At 41.1% G+C, this 17,464-nt stretch overlaps 1 protein-coding gene across 3 annotated transcripts in view; it reads left to right on the top strand.

Annotated features, from left to right (window-relative positions):
• Nucleotides 1–10,843, top strand: part of map3k14a (mitogen-activated protein kinase kinase kinase 14a) — a 59,423-nt gene extending 48,580 nt beyond the window's left edge. For all 3 annotated transcript variants that reach the window (XM_043675296.1, XM_043675297.1, XM_043675295.1), the window contains exons 11-16: nt 140–299; nt 1,664–2,158; nt 2,633–2,739; nt 3,421–3,571; nt 5,276–5,376; nt 6,717–10,843. In XM_043675296.1, coding sequence (XP_043531231.1) covers nt 140–299; nt 1,664–2,158; nt 2,633–2,739; nt 3,421–3,571; nt 5,276–5,376; nt 6,717–6,881 — 1,179 coding nt within the window. In that variant the 3' untranslated portion in view covers nt 6,882–10,843. The remainder of the gene's footprint in view (nt 1–139; nt 300–1,663; nt 2,159–2,632; nt 2,740–3,420; nt 3,572–5,275; nt 5,377–6,716) is intronic.
• The last annotated feature ends 6,621 nt before the right edge of the window (nt 10,844–17,464 follow it).

The following is a 17,464-nucleotide window of genomic DNA, read 5'->3' as shown; positions in this document are numbered from 1 at the left end:
GGCAAACCCAACTTCTGTTACAGCGCTTTTAAATTTTATAATTTTGTCCATTGTTGAGCAACTGTTTTTAAATTTAGTGTCCCACAGATAATAGTATGATTACACATCACCACTGACTTCCTGGTGTGTTTCCCAACAGATTGTGACACATGATCCTCCAGTGGATGAAATCCCACCCACGTGCAGTCCACACACGGCTAATGTCATCAGGGCTGGTTTGGTGAAAGACCCACAATACAGAGCTACAGTATCTGAACTCCATGCCCAGGTGCACAGAGCGCTAGCCGTACTGCGACAACGTAAGTAGAGGTTGATGGCTCATGAATTGCCTTCCTTTAATTGAAGCTGAATATGTTTGTATTAAAAATAGAGCTTGACAAAGACAAGACAATGTAAAATCCTCAAAACACCCAGGGAATGTCTGTGTCTCTCACCACCTGGGTTTGGGCTGTGCCCTGTCCAATGATATGAAATTCTCCTTTTTCTTGACATCAGTAAATGTCCAAAGTGAGCTTGCAAAGTCTCAACCAAGTTTCATTTTGCCTTCTGTCTGTTTCTCTGAGCTGCCTACAAGTGGGCACTCCATTGTTAATCTCAACCTTGAGCAGTATGAAATGTCAGGCTGAGGCTAGGAATAAGATCTGTTTGGAGGTGTGAGCACTAGGAAATAAATTCTTAGAGGGAGTTATGGGTGGGGTTACAATTGTTTACACTTTATATCAAAGACATGGATGACAGAAGTGAATGTACTCTCAACAAGCTTTTAGATGGCTCAAAAATAGCTGGCAACGCAAGTAGTGAGGATGACACAAGGCATCTACATAGGGACACATGCAGGTTAGGTGAGGAGGCAATAGCTTGGCAGATGGAATATAATATGGAAAATGTGAAGAACAAAAGAGCTGAATATCATTTAAATAGAGAAAGCTGCAGCACAGAGTATTGGGGTCCGGGTGCATAAACTTCAAAAAGTGAGCAGCCATGTTCCTTCCCCGTAGAGATGGTAAATAGATTGTTGACCTTTATTCCAAGTGCATTTAATATACAAATAATGAGGCCCTGTCAAATCAATTCAAGGCACTGGAATAACATGAGCAGTTTTGATCTCCTTATCTGAAGAAATATATCATGGCATTAGAAGTAGTCCAGAGAAGGTTCAAAAACAGAAATTGCTGGAAAAGTTCAGCAAGCCTGGCAGCATCTGTGGAGAGAAATCAGAGTTAATGTTTTGAATCTGATGATCCTTCCTCAGAACAGTTTCACTAGGCTGCTTCTGGGTATGAAAGGATTTTCTTCTGGGGAGAGTTGGAGTAGGTTGGGCTTGTACACTCAGTAACGAGCCACAGTGAGCAGCCAGACCTGTTCTTTGAGCCTTTACTCCTCAATGTAGATTCAAACCATTTAAGGCTATTTATTCAGTCAAGTTTAAACACATTATCCAACAGAGTGAAGTACATGTGATTCAGTCCACGTAACTACCTGGTTACGTGTTGAATAACCTTACATTGTGATGTCCTTGAAAGGGTGTGAAAAAGAGTTCACCTAAAAGTGGGTGGAAGTTAGTGTCTCATTGAAAACAGTGGCACTGGAACTGCAAGTGTGTAATATTTGTTTATTTCCCATGTTTTGATTTTTTAAAATTTTACCCTCATTTGAATTGCAGGGGCTACAGGCGGTTCTCCGACTAATCCTGTTCAGAAAATAACTTGTGCTTCTAAGTCAAATGATGACGGTTGTGATGGTGGAGCGACTGCCCTGGCACCGGACCTGAACGGTGGACACTGTACCACAAGAGGCCGGCCTCCTCCTGGATCAGAGCCAGTGCCAACCAACATTGACTCAAACAAGCCCAGATTCTGTTACCTGAAGGGAGGTCCACTCAACGTGGGCAAAATGGGCTCAGTGGAAACTCTGACCAAGAAAAGTTTGCCACCAGCCTATCAAAGACGGCCTCGACCCAAAAACCTAATTCGACTCGCCTGTAACTTTAGCCAGCTGCTTCTGCGTGATGAAGAGATTCAGATCCCTGAGGAAGTGACTGAGCCCTTCAGTGACGAAGAAGATCTGTCCACTCCCTCACCACTATTGTCATTGCCTTCATTTCAGAATAACGAGGCAGACAGGAAACTGTTGGAAGAGTATGGGAACCTGCAGAGAGGTAACCTGAACTGTTTTAAACTTTCTGAAATAATGAGAAAAACGATCAGACTTGTATCCTTTGGAAGGATTAAGTAATAAATTCTCACACACACACACACACACCAAAAGAAACGCATGGTGAGCAGGAGCATGACATCTCACTGGTCCTCCGAAAAGATTCAGAATAAAACATAGCAATTTTCAAGAATATATGATTTACCATAAAGTGCTTTTGGACATTGAGGTGTCAAAGAGGCGACATTATTGCAAGGTTTCTTTGAGTAATTAAAAAGTGCAGGTGATGGTAGAATGTGGATATCTTTTTCTGTTTGGTTGTGAGTGCACTATTTTCCATCAGTATTTTCTTAAAGTGATCATAATCCTGTTCTTTGTGATCTGTTTAGCCTGAAAGACAGTGTGGCCTGCTGTTAACATTCAGACTTAGTATCTTGACTGTTCGTTTTCCTCATAATCTTTTCATTTGATGTTTCAGAATTTTTACTTTACAACTTATCGCAAGTGTTTCCGGAAAGGTTGGAAGATCACATATTAGATGTGTTAAGCAGTGACGCATACAGCATAATGGAAGACTATGATAAGGTACAACTAATCTATTACTAGACTACGAGGTAAAAACAATGACTGCAGATGCTGGAAACGAGATTCTGGATCAGCCCTTGATGAAGGGCTTTTGCCCGAAACGTCGATTTTGCCTGTCCTCGGATGCTGCCTGAGTTGCTGTGCTCTTCCAGCACCACTGATCCAGAATATTACTAGACTACGCAGATCGATTACATTATCTCTCATGAAAGATTTAGTCAAGGGCAACAAGCCTATGGGAACAGCATGCAAATTAGTATAATTTTAAAACTATATGGTGACTGGTTAATATCATGTAGCTTTGGGCAGGAAAAGTCAGGGGAGAAATTTTAACTCAATCTACCAATGGGAACATGCATAGAGAATACTGGAAAAACTCAGCAAGTCTGACCAGCATTTGTGGAGAGAGAAATCATTTGATTTCGATATGACTGTTCTTCGGTTCTGAACTCAAAGTCAAAACTTTAACTCTCACTCTCTTTTTGCAAATACTGTTAGACCTGCTGAGTTTTTTGAGCACTTCCTGTGTTTGTTTCAGGTTTCCAGCATCTGCAGTGTTCTGCTTCTACCAATTGGGAAATGTATATTTCCAACCAATGTATATTTAATTATTTTCACACTCCGCAATTCCAGTGCTGCATATGACATTTAACCAGAAATGTACTGCCTTTTTTTTTTCAGGATTCTCAAAAAGGAATGCCTAGCCTCAGTGGTAACTATAGCTCTGGAATTCATTCAATGTCTTGGAATAGTCTGACTGATGGCCATAGTGCCAGCTTTAGTCTCAGTCAGCGACTAGATCACCAGCAGGACATGCCAAGTCTTTTCAATGGTAAAATAAGCACATTCAGAATGCCCATTTGAAAAATGTTTAGACAACAAATGGTCGTCTACCACTTTACAGTCAAGCTTTAATTGATGTTTAGATGACATAGTGAATCATTGATATGTATTGACCTATATTTTGTGAACCTTAAGGGAAGTAAAGGATAAAAGGTCGGCACAATATCGAGGGCCGAAGGACCTAAACTGTGCTGTACTGTTCTATGTTCTATAGTCAGGGAGGAATGATCCTCATCAAAGTGAATCACAAAAGATGGAATTAGTCTTGGACAGAAGATTGTAAAATATGGAATTGTGAATCCGCCGACAGAGCTGTGGCTGCTGTCAATCAGAAACAAAAATGAAAATTGCTGGAAAAGCTCAGCAGGTCTGGCAGTATCTGTGGAGAGAAATCAGAGTTAACGTTTCAGGTTGAGTAACCCTTCCTCAGTTCAGAATTTCCCTCCTCAGTTCTGAGGAAGGGTCAATGGACCCGAAACGTTAACCCTGATGTCTCACCACAGTCGCTGCCAGGCCTGCTGAGCTTTTCCAGCAATTTGTTTTTATTTGTGAATTAGTGACTGATCTGTATTTCTTTTGGCTACAATTGAAAAATAATTTGCATGAAGTGCAAAATGCTGGTTGGTTTGCTATCACTCAGTGCCGAGGACTAATTTAATCTTTTGTAAAAGTTTTGACTAGTGTAGATGAGTAAACCCAGGATTCCATTTCCCAATATGTTATGCTAATAAGATTGTTTTTTTTTAAAAAAAAGGTTGAGATGAGTGGACACCCATTTAAAACTATCCAGATAAATATCTAAAATTAAATATTTGGAAAATATTGAGAGGTAGAACAATGCCAAATCCATTTACTCTTTGATATTGGCTATTAATATACAGAAAGATGGACTATTTCTTGACTTTAATCAGTGAAATAAACTAGGATAACATTATTTGATTCTGGAGACCTTGCTGAAATATAAGGAATTTAAAAATAGTGAGAAATCATGACATCTCTCTCCATCAGTCTCTCACACACAAGTGTGATGGTCAAAGTTTAGAGCATGTGGGTTCTTGCTAATAAATTAGATAAGAAAAGTTAACACGAAAATAGGTTGATGAACAATTTCTTTTGATTCCTACTGTTGTATTAGTTGGGCAGGTGGAAGGGGATCATAGGAATTTTGATGCTGTTAAATGCTTCTGATTAGCATGGCCTGGTCACATTCCTTGTCTGGTCTGTGTTGAGAAATAGGAACATAAACGCAATTGTGCAATTGGCCCAGGGTAGGTAGTTGGATAATGATCATATTGAATTGGTGGGGCAGGTTCAAAAGACTGGTCTACTCGTGTTTTTATTTTCTGTTTCTCAGCATCTGTTGCCTCCCTCCCAGGCCCCCTCGAGTGGTTAGGGAATCCCAGAGGCACAGCTTATTGCTGACATCTTCTTAAGAGGATGCGTCCATTCCATGACACTGAAAGGAAACGGAAATGAGAGGGCCCGAAACCCTTCCTCTGCATCTATTGTGAAAGCTCAGACCACAAGATTCAGATGAATCACAAGTGTAAAGGTGTCAAAATCTAACCCAGTGACTGAACAAGATTAATGATATGGCAGTGCAGAAATTAAGCATTTGAAGGCTTGGTAGCAATTGTTTAGGACAGCTGAAACAAAGCCAGAGTTCTTCTAAGTGCTGTGATTTCTATTCTAGGAGTTGAAGCTAGAATCCACACATTCAGTGGAGAGTGTCTGATTGTACATGATATGCGAAGAGCTACCGTTGGCCAGGTGGCTACAGGAATCAGTAATCTGGTAAGTTTTTTTTTTGTTTTGAAGGAGAGTATAGTTTGTCATGTTGATGCTCCCTGTCGGTTATGAGGGAATCGGATTAAAGGGTTTTTCCTAAGGTAGTTTATGGATGTGAGGGTGTGTGCAGAGCCATTTGGATAATAGACAGTAGGGGCAGGAGTAGGCCATTCTACCCTTCGAGCCTGCACCACCATTCAATATGATCATGGCTGATCATCCTTAATCCGTATCCTGTTCCTGCCTTATCTCTATAACCCTTGATTCCACTATCCTTGAGAGCTCTATCCAACACTTTCTTAAATGAATCCAGAGACTGGGCCTCCACTGCCCTCTGGGGCAGAGCATTCCACACAGCCACCACTCTCTGGGTGAAGAAGTTTCTCCTCATCTCTGTCCTAAATGGTCTACCCTGTATTTTTAAGCTGTGTCCTCTGGTTCGGCACTCACCCATCAGCGGAAACATGTTTCCTGCCTCCAGAGTGTCCAATCTTTTAATAATCTTATATATGTCTCAATCAGACCCCCTCTCAGTCTTCTAAACTTAAGGGTATACAAGTCCAGTCGCTCCAATCTTTCAGTGTAAGGTAGTCCCGCCATTCCAGGACTTGACCTCGTGAACCTACGCTGCACTCCCTCAATAGCCAGAATGTCTTTCCTCAAATTTGGAGACCAGAACTGCACGCAGTACTCCAGGTGTGGTCTCACCAGGGCCCTGTACAGCTGCAGAAGAACCTCTTTGCTTCTATACTCAATCCCTCTTGTTATGAAGGGCTGATTCTGAAGAAGGGCTTATGCCCGAAACGTCGATTCTCCTGTTCCTTGGATGCTGCCTGACCTGCTGCGCTTTTCCAGCAACACATTTTCAGCTCTTGTTATGAAGGCCAGCATACTATTAGAGAGAGAGAGAGGAGCTATTTTTGCTGTTTGGGAGTCTAGGTTTTGCCAAAAATTTAAGGAGTGATATCAAGAAAATCTTGCAGGCAAAGGCTGATAGAAATTTTAAACTCCTTTCTTAAATGTTATGCTAAATGAATTGTCAGTTTTAAATCTTGAGATTGTTAGATTATTGTTCACCAAAATCATTGAGAAATGGGAAAAGCCAGGTATATGAAGTTAGGTTACGTATCAAATTTGATCTTACTGAGTGGTGACGCGCTCTAAGATTAAATATTTGAAACTGTGCCTACTGTTTTTAAAACTTGCAATGACAGTTTAGTAAGAATATTTAAATATTGGTACAGGAAAATAAAATCCCAAGTTTTAATACGTTCTAATTTATGAAGTTTAAATGTCTGCATTTGTAGATTGAAAGCACTAATGTCTGACTTGTTCCTCATTGACAGATCCAGATTCCTAGTTTCTCGCTGGTGAAACAAAATGGGCATCCTATTTCCCCAGACTTTGAAATTCCAGATTCTGGAATTGACCTGCGGTGCACTCCAGCTTCCAACTACAGCAATTCCTGGACCTGGAGGGTTAAGGACGGAAGTCTAAATTTCAAGTCTTAATTTAATTTTTCTGTATGTATCTTCTGTATACTGGGATGATAACTCCGATTTGTTATTTCAGTCATCAAAACTCCGATTTCCTTAACCACTTGGATCCTCAAACCACGAGGAAAGTCCAAACTAAAACTCAAACCTGGAGTTCTAAAAACTGTTGTTTATGTTGAAATTCAGTGTGAAATTCCTAATTTATTGTGTCCTTTTAAAACCTAAATTGGATTATTCATTACATACATTTCTTTAAGGAAAATAATTGTTACTTATTTAGAAACTGTGGAATTATGAAGAGTTTCAGAGTATCTAATTGTTTGCAAGTACAGGAAATCCCCGTTTATAAATATGCAATATAACACTGGCAAATATTATGCATCTAAATAACTGAATTATTGGGGCAATAAAGTTGCTGAGAGTTTGCTATTGTCAGGCAAATAACCATAATCAATGGCAAATAACCATTCTCAATGATACGCTTTGGGGTTGAATTTCCATGGAAAGTTACAAGGTGTTTGGTGAAGTGCATTACAGAGGGCTGGGTAATCAGAAGATCAGAATACAAGATAATTGGTTGGGAAAACATTAGGAGAAATTTTGCTTTTGTTTTTTTTTTGCAGCTAGTTGTTATAATCTGGAATGCTTTGCCAAAAGGGCATTGACAGAAGATTCTACAATAGTTTTCAAAGAGAAATCAGGTCATCACTTGAAAGAAAAAAACATTGCAGGAGATCTTTTGTATGTGTGGACTAGTTATAAGCTGTTTCAAAGAGCACAGATGAGGGGCCAAATGGCCTCCTTCATTACATGACTCTCCGGTCATCTGCAATAGTAGTATAACAAGCACTCTAAGATGGAACAACAAAGGGTTCCATTGGCAATGGTGCAGTGAGGACTGGTTGCAATGGTGAAACAGTTCTACAACTGTAAAACTAACCTTCAGAAACCAGGCTGTGCCATTACCCTTGTGTGATGCTTAGTATTTGCTGGTTCAGATTCCACACCTCAGTGACTTAAATACACTTTCGAAAATTACTATTTATTCAGTTTGTGCAAATGGGTTTTCAAAAGCAGTTTGACCTAATGCTTGCTTTCATTTTGCTGTTTCAATTATAAATTTTACAATAACTTCCAGTTATGTTTTAGTATTATAGGTTTTGAATGTAACTCCTTTAGATTGTCCTTGGTGTCAGAGGAACAGAATCACCTTCAGTTGATTCCAAAATAGAAGTCAACAGAAGGAGATAATACACTGGACATTTTGAGATAAGCTAAGCGTATTGACTTTCTGGCCACTTCTCGCTGTTCTTGCCACTGATACAGTTATCAACCTTGATAGGTCAGAGTTCGGTTGTCTCGATGGTTTTATTTTTTCTCCCCATTCAGTTGAGTTGAGGCTGCTCAAGCCTTTCACAACGTAGTGTTCAGTGGGAATGTATCAGGTCATGTGGGCCGTGGAGGCTGAAGAGCAAACTGTTGGCCACCATGTGGAGTCTGTCATCCCATTGAGTGTGGCAAGGGGTGAGCTAATCCACCTTGTGTGGGGTCATGGTGATGCATTCTTTCCCCATGAAAAACATTACTTTGTGTCAGCTGTGGTACAAGATGGTGACGATGCCACTTTCTGCATCCTGACCACCTGTCCCTTCCAAGAGGCAGACCATTGGGGAAACTAAGCTGCCGCGGGATAGGATGAGGGAAGACTAACTCAAAGGTCTCACCTTTTTAGGAGAATAAAATAATGAGAGGCCATATTTTATTTTATTTTTTGTGTTCTGTGGAAGAACCAATATATTAAAGATTCTCATGACAGATGAATCATTGAGGATCACTACAGATGTGCAGCTTTGGTTGACTGGGGAAGACTCACTATCCCCGTACATGTCCAGCCAAATGAGAATGATCTCTTTGCCACTGGTCAGTTCTAAAGGGATTTTCATTGCTGGAAAGTGCTGAAGTGATTTGACCAAATTAATTTTAATATGAAAAAGGCCTCCCTGGAGCTATCTTTAATAAGAAATAAGTGCATGTTAATATAGAGTAAGATTCCTATCTTTGGCATTATGAAGCATTACTACGAGTTGTGGAAACTGAGTGTGTTTTCTATTTCCTGGGATTTATGTCATTCCTGAGATTAGTATGGGACTTTATAACTTGTGCAATCTCAGAATTGTATTTTGTAAAATGAAACAAGGGCTGGGCACTGGGACTTGAAAGAATACCTCTAATATTACCAGTCTGCAAGACCACTTTGAAGGTTCTTGTGTTTTACTCTGCCATACCTGAGACAGTTTATAAACTTTGGGGTTATGTCACAGGTCTGGTTTGAACTGAAATTAAAGTATTGCTAGTTTCTCCTGAAAATCAGAACGGTCAGTTTTGAAGTCATCAAACAGCATGGCTGAAGTGAATTTGAGTCAATGATGATGGCGAGTGTGCATGCCTCAACTAAAGTCTGTTGGCTCACTATTAAAAGAAAATTAATAAAAAGACTGGTCATCAGTATAATCTGCCATAATGTCCATTAGCAGCTAATAACAGTCCTCCTTTCCCAGGATTGAGTTTGATTGCTAATCATTTATATGGATCTTTTCTCATATAATATTTTTAAATATATATATTTTGAAGTTGTATTTTTTGAATGGGAAATATAATTAGTGTTATAAATAATATAGCTTTTAATCAGAAGCAGGACCTTTGCTGTACTGAAGGAACTTATGTCAAGGACTGGATTTTTGTGGAGTCAGGGAAAATGCTGGGCTGGACCCAAACGTGGTAGTTCCACCCACTTTTCCAAAGGTCCAAGTCTTGTAGTGTGGTTAGTTGGATTGATAGAGGCTAGCCTCGGTATGTGGTAAAGGATAGGTTCCAACTAAGATGGACAGTTTGTGTCCTAATAGGAAGGGATATTTGTGAGTAAGAAACTTTAAGGAGAATTCAAACATTTTGACTTCATAATTAAACTTTACTGATTGGCCAATAATGAATAAACAGCATAGAGAGTTAATACCAGTCATTTTCAGTATTTTAATGCCTTTATTTATGCAGCACATTTTATAATCTGGAAAGTATGGTGGTAGCAAATTCAATAACTTCAATAGGCAGTTGAAGAAATACTTGAAGGAGGAAAGATTATGAAGAAAGAGCAAGGGAGTGGAATTAATCAGATTATTTTTTCAAGAGCCAGCACAGACATAATGACTTCCTCCCATGTGACGATTTTAAACTGTACAGAAAAATTCTGTTTAAAAAAAAAATCTCACAACACCTGGTTATAGTCCAATAGGTTTATTTGAAAGCACTAGCTTTTAGAGCACCGCTCCTTCATTAGGTGGTTGTGGAGAATAATTAACTTTGTCCACCCTAGTCCAATGCCAGCACCTCCAAATCAGAAAAAAATCTGTATTTAGTTAAAGTAGTTGAATATGTAACATTCTCAATTCATCACCTGATATTGTTCCCAGTACTGATGTATCTATAATTATCTTCTGCCTGTTGGCATAAAGCTCACAAGCCATACTTGAAACATATATTTGGAAGGGCAGGGGCACTAGAATCTTTTGCATATCTAAAATAGATGTATAGCTTGAGAGGCTCCCACTCCTATTGTTAGGTCTTTATTAAAATGCTGGTGACAACATTACTGTGACTCTAGAGTTTATAATCTGGTTGCGCACACTGGTGTTAGTGCCACATTTCAAGTCTTGTGCCCTTCCCTATGCTTTTATTGAATGTGTCTTAAAATGATGATGCAACTGATTAATGAATGTAACTTTTTTTTGATGATTGTGGTAGCAATAACAAAGTAGCTTGTACTTTTATTCAGGGGATATTCATGATAAGCTTATTTCATTAATGTGAACAAAGGATATTTTGAAATGAGTTAAATGTAATTTTTTTGCCTTGAAGTATCACTTTGCACAATATCATTGATTTGTACCCAGGTGAATTAATAAAGCATTTTTAAAGTTGTACTTTGTTTCACAGTGCATTTCTCATTTGATTTGAGGGAAGTTGAAAAAGTACTAGGCAAACTCACTGGCATAAAGGTTGATTAGTCCTCTGGACCTGATGGCCTGGATACTTACGTTTTTAAGAGAAGCGATTGCAGAGGAAGGGTGAATGCATTGGTTGCAATCTTCTAAAATTCCTTGGATTCTGGCATGGCCCAACCAACTGGGATAACAGGAAATTGACCACCCTTATTAAAGAAATAAACAAGGGAGACAGAAAGCAGGGAACTATACAACAGTTAATCTAGTATGATAGCAAAATTTGCCAACGACTTAATAATCAGTAAGTTAGTCGCCACGAGGAGGTAGAGAGTCTGCGAAGGAATACATATAGTATAAGATTAAACAAATGGAAAATATTTTGAAGTGGAATATTATGTGGGAAAATGTGAATTTGGCAAGAAGAGGACACGGTGGCACAGTGGTTAGCACTGCTGCCTCACAGCGCCAGAGACCCGGGTTCAATTCCCGACTCAGGCAACTGACTGTGTGGAGTTTGCACATTCTCCCCGTGTCTGCGTGGGTTTCCTCCGGGTGCTCCGGTTTCCTCCCACAGTCACAAAGATGTGCACGTCAGGTGAATTTTCCATGCTAAATTGCCTGTAGTGTTAGGTAAAGGGGTAAATGTACGGGAATGGGTGGATTACACTTCGGCGGGTCAGTGTGGACTTGTTGGGCCGAAGGGCCTGTTTCCACACTGTAAGTAATCTAATCTAAAAAAAAAAGTGGTATAGTAGTTTAAAAACAAATTGCTCAGAAACCTGGCAGCTTCTAAGAAGAAAAATAAAGTTATTCTGAATAAGGGTCTGTGAACTTGAAACTTTATTTCTGTGCTTGGATGCTACTAGATCTGCTCAGTTTTTCTAGAAGTTTTTTTTGTTTCAGTAGAAAACTGCACGTTAAGGAGGCAAGTTATTAAGATCATTAATAAGGAACAATCCTCTTTAATAGGCAACCCATTGCTGCCGAGTGAGAATCTCCCCTCTGCCCAGAATTTTGATTAAAAGATGCAGGAAGTTGTTCCCACTGTAAAAATCGACCTGCCTGGAACTCTTATACCAGTTTGCCTCATTTCTTACCATAATCTGTGTCATTCAGGCCACAATCATCTATCGTGCCAGAAGTGGTGTCCTCCAACATTGTAAATAAAGACAAGCAAGAGGCTGGAAGAACATAGCAAGCCAGGGTTTTCATAGTAAACGTCCGTCTGGTGACTGTCAGTGGAGATGGAAATGGACGGGTCAAGCAAGGGGAGGGAGGTGTCCAAGATGGACCATATGAATTTGTGGGAGGGAGGATGGAAGTTGTGGGCACAATTGATGAACTATTCCAGTTCAGTCTGGATGTTACGCAATGCAGTCATCGATGTAATGGTGGAACGGTTGTGGCACAGTGGCTGTGTAGGTACTGAAGAAGACTGTTCGATGTAGCTGACAAAGAGGCAGGTGTAGCTAAGGCCCATCTGTGTGCCCATGGCTCCTGGACTTGGAGGAAATGGGAAGAGTTAAATGAAATGTTGTTAAGACACATGTTTACTATAAACCCACAGACTCTCATAACTAGCTGGACTACATCTCCTCCCACCCAGCAGTATCCTGCAAGAACTCCATTCCGTTCTCCCAATTCCATTGCCTCTATCACATTTGCTCAGACGAGGAGACATTCCACTCCCATGCATCGCAGAATTTGAACAGTGCTTTTCCCTACTCTGTCATCCAGATAACCTTCCAATGCACCTCCCCCATGCCCTACTCCTTTGCTGTAAACACCTCTCCACCGCACCCCCTCCCCCCTCACCCCGATCTGCCTTCTGCAAGGACCATTCCCTTTGCCAATCCTTGGTTTGTGCCACTCTCCCCACTGACGCCCAACCCCCCAAAGTCCCCGGTACCTTCCCCTGCAAGGGGAAAAGATGCAAAACCTACCAACCAGCACACCACCCCTCCCTGTCACCTCCATCCAGGGCCCCAAACAGTCCTTCCAGGTGAGACAGAGGTCCATCTGCCTCTCCTCCAACCTGGTTTACTATATCCAGTGCTCCCAATGTGGTCTTGTCTACATGGGGAAGACCAAATGTAAACTCGGGGTACATTTCACCGAGCATCTCAGCTGGACCCACAGGGGCAATCACCACGTATTTTAATTCCCCTTCGCATTCCCTTTCTAACATGATCATCCTCAGCATCCTCCATTGACGCAGCGAATCAGACCTCAAGTTGAAGCAACAATATCTCATCCTCCGCCTGGGCAGCCTATAGCCCGGAGGACTCAACATTGATTTCTCCAATTTCAAATGACCTCCCTTCGCATCCCCCTACTCCCTTTCCAGCCCCTCCCCCACCCTTCCATTCCTCCCATCGACCAACTAGGTCATACCCTCTACCTGTGTTCACCTATCTCACAACCTCGTTCCTCTCCCCACCCAAAACTTTCCCACTCTCTTTATCTGCAGCTCCCTTTACACCTACCCCCAGGCCTGAAGAAGGGTTACACCGAAACATTGTCCACCTCCTAATGCTGTCTGGATTGCTATGTTCTTCCAGCCTCCTGCTTGTCTACTTTGGATTCCAGCCTCTGCAGTTTTTTTTGACTCTAACATTTTAAATATGACGTCAGAGGCTTGGAAGCTAGAATGCACAATGTTGAGCACTTCTGTCTTGCTTGCCATGGGATTCCCTGAGTAATGTACCCAAAATTATTTTTTAGAATATAATCCTTACAGTGTGGAAACAGGCTATTTGGACCAATAAGTCCACACCAACCCTCCAAAGATCGACCCACCCACACCAATTACCCTACATTTACCCCTGACTAATGAACCTAACTTGCATATCCATGAACACTATGGGCAATTTAGCTTGGCCAATTCACCTGACCTGCACATCTTTGGAGCACCCGAAGGAAACCCATGCAGATAAGGGAAGAATGTCTGTGTGGAGTTTGCACAATCACCTGAGGTGGGAATCAAACCTGGGTCCCTGGTGCTGTGAGGTAGCAGTTCTAACCACTGAGCCACCATGCTACCCCTTACTTTCATAACTGAGGAGAAATCAGAACCAGCCGATACAGTTTAAGAATAAAAGTCTGGTCAGTGTTTAGGAAAAAAGCATGTCTCACAAGGATCATTTGTCCATAGAATTCTCTTTCCCAGAAAGCAGTGGAGACTAAGTCGCTGAATTTATTCAAGGCTGAGTTAGATAGATTTTAGATAGACAAGGCGGTTATGGAAAAAATAGACAGGAAAGTAGAGCTGAGACCACAGCCAGACCAGCTATTATCTTCTTGAATGGCAGAGGTGGATCTAAGAGCCAAATAGCTTGTCCTTGCTCCTGTGATCCATCATCTGTGCTTGGGAAAATACTAGAATTCATTAAGGAGGCAACAGAAGACATGTAGAAAATTGGAAGACAATTTGATGAACACGTTTTCGTGAGAAGGGAAATTGTTGGACAAAGTTATTAAAGCTCTTTGAGCTGTAGTAAGCAGGGCAGAGAAAGGACTTCAAGTGGATATTAAGTAATTAGATTTCTAAAAGGTAATCAATAAGATGTCACAAAAGTAAAGTACTGTCAAAGATAGGAGTTTATTGCAGGGGGGTGTTTATATAAGAATAGATTGCCTAACATCAAAGGCTACAGTAAACTATTAATTCATGGCCTGCATTTCTTCCTGTTCCTTCAGTCCCAGTTATAGGGGCACTTGAGGGGCCCTTTTCTCTGCACCTCTGTTTATGAAGAATTGGTTGAAGAGTTCTACCTTTTGATTAAATCCCTTTCACTGGCTGCCACCCTTGAAGGCAATGTCTACCTGTTGCCCCTCAGCTTTTCAGAGTTGCTCCTTCCTTTTACACCCTTGCCACTGTCCTTCACACATTTCACTGGCCTCCCCTCTGTGAACGAGGGACGAAGGATGGCATCCCCTGAATAGCTGACCTTCATCTTTGGAGTTTGTGACTTCACAGGCTACGAAGGATGTTTATTGGTCACGGATCTGATGGCCCATGATGCTGATTTATGAAACTGAAGAGAGCAGCATTGTTTCCATCCAGAGGTAAGTTGGTTTGAGTTAATGCCTTTTCCATCAAGCTCAATGACCTTCCATTGTTTGCTTGTGATATCGCTGCCTCCCCCTGTCCCAATGGGATTCACTCCTCAGTTCCTGACATCAGTCTTCTTACATAAGGCTTCCCAATGGATTTGATGACCTTTCACCAACAATTAGAACATTCAGGATTATTGCCATGGAATGTTTTGTCACATGGCATTAATTGTTTGTATGTGTTGTGATTTGATTGTTATCATCGTAGTCTGTAAAGATTTTCAAAGAAAGTAATTTTCTGCCATTTTAAAAAAAAAATCTGATGTCATTTCAAGGTCATATCTTCTCCCTTGTTTTCCAGCCATCTGACACCTGATTCCATGACATTTCCCTGAGTGCAGGCCTTAATTATTCAACAAAATAATTGTGTGTGCAAATGGACATTGGCCAGAGGCTGGCTATAGGTAGGTCAGGAGGCAGAAGGGGAATGCAGTCACTATAGGTGCAATGCAAAGTGAGTTGCATAGCTCTCTGACCGAGCTGGGCAACATACATGGACAATTGTTAAGGAAGGTCACGAGGTAGAACTGCAGTCACCAAGCCTGATGATGGGTTCAAGGTTCAGCCTTGATCAAGAGCAGGAAGATTTTCTTTTAAAACAAATATTTTTTGAGTTTAAACTGTATTATAATTTAGATAGGTGATACAGTAATACGACTCCATTTGGATAAGGGCTAAGGCTTGTTCAACCAAAGAAGTAAAGAACCATTCTTATAATTAGTTTTGGGTGCAATTACTGCCTAGTGATTTACTTTTAAAGATTGAGGAGGGGCCTCTAATGGTGCTGTGGTAGTGTCCTACCCCCGACTGGGAGGCTAAGGTTCAAGTCCCACCTGCTCCATCTTTAAACAACTTGATTAGAGAAAACAGGTTTAAAAAATTAGAGGTTAGTATTTATTAGCCTTGGCTCAGCTGAAATATCTGCTGTATGACAATCAGAAGAAATGGGTTCACGTCAAGCTTGAAGACACAGTTCAGTCTGACATTTCCTTAAAAATACTGAGTGACTGTTACTTTCTTTCAGATCAGATGTTATATCAAGTTCAGAGTTTCCCCCTTGTTTTCCAGTGATCTGATATTTGATTCCATGGCATGTCCCTGAGTGTAGACCCAAACTATCCCCATCCACCATCCACTTTCTTCTGCCTGGCTGAACTTACAGACATAGACATGTACAGCACAGAAACAGACCCTTCGGTCCAACCCATCCTTGCTGACCAGATATCCTAAATTAACCTAGTCCAATTTTCCAGCAGTTGGCCCACATCCATCTAACCCTATCTATTCATATACCCATCCAGATGCCTTTTAAAGGTTGTAATTGTACCAGCCTCCACCACTTTCTCTGGCAGCTCATTCCATACATGCACCACCTTCTGCTCCTTCGATCCCTTTTAAATCTTTCCCCTCTCACCTTAAATCTATGCTCTCTTGTTTTAGACACTTCTACCCTGGAGAAAAGACCTTGGCTATTCACTCCAGCCATGCCTCTCATGATTTTATAAGCCTTTGTAAGGTCACTGCGCAGCCTCTGACACTCCAGAGAAAATACAGCTGCAAGATGAGCTCCCAACTCCTATACTCATTACATTGACTACTAAAGGCAAGGGTGCCTTTATTCACTAACTTATCTACTAGTGACCCCACTTACAATGAACCATGAACCTGCAGTCCAAGGTCTCTTTGTTCAGCAACATACCCCAGAACCTTACCATTAAGTGCACAAGTCCTGCTCTGAATTGCCTTTCCAAAATGCAGCACCTCACATTTATCTAAAGTAAACTCTATCTGCCACTCCTCAGCCTATTGATCTATCTGATCAAGATCCCATTGTACTTTGAGGTAACCTTCTTCGCTCTCCACTACACCTCCAATTTTGGTGTCATTTGCAAACTTACTAGCCATACCTCCTATGTTCACATTCAAATCATTTACACAAATGACAAAAAGCAGTGGACCCAGCACCGAACCCTGCTGTACACCAATTGTCATAGGCCTCCAGTCCAAAAAGCAACCCTCCACCACCACATTCTGTCTCCTACCTTCGAATCAATTTTGTATCCAAATGGCTACCTCTCCCTGTATACCATGTGACCAAATATTACTAGCAGATCTATCATGTGGAACTTTGTAGAACACGTTACTGAAGTCCATATAGACACCATCCACCACTCTGCCTTTATTAATCTTCATCACTTTTTCAACAAACTCAATCAAGTTACTGAGACACAATTTCCCACACAGAGAGCCATGTTGACTATCCCTAATCAATCCTTGCCTTTCCAAATACATATAAATCCTGCCCCTCATAATCCCTTCAAACAACTTGCCCACCACCGATGTCAGGATAACTGATCTATAGTTCACTGGCTTTTCCTTACAACCTTTCTTAAATAATAGCACCACGTTGGCAACCTCCAGTCTTCCAGCACCTCACCCACGGCTATTAATGATAAAATATCTTAGTGCGGGGCCAAGCGATCA

Source organism: Chiloscyllium plagiosum, chromosome 33 (genome assembly GCF_004010195.1).
Source record: "Chiloscyllium plagiosum isolate BGI_BamShark_2017 chromosome 33, ASM401019v2, whole genome shotgun sequence".
Classification (NCBI taxonomy): domain Eukaryota; kingdom Metazoa; phylum Chordata; class Chondrichthyes; order Orectolobiformes; family Hemiscylliidae; genus Chiloscyllium; species Chiloscyllium plagiosum.
The sequence above is the reverse complement of the archived record's forward strand: the minus strand, read 5'-3'. Positions and strand labels throughout refer to the sequence as shown.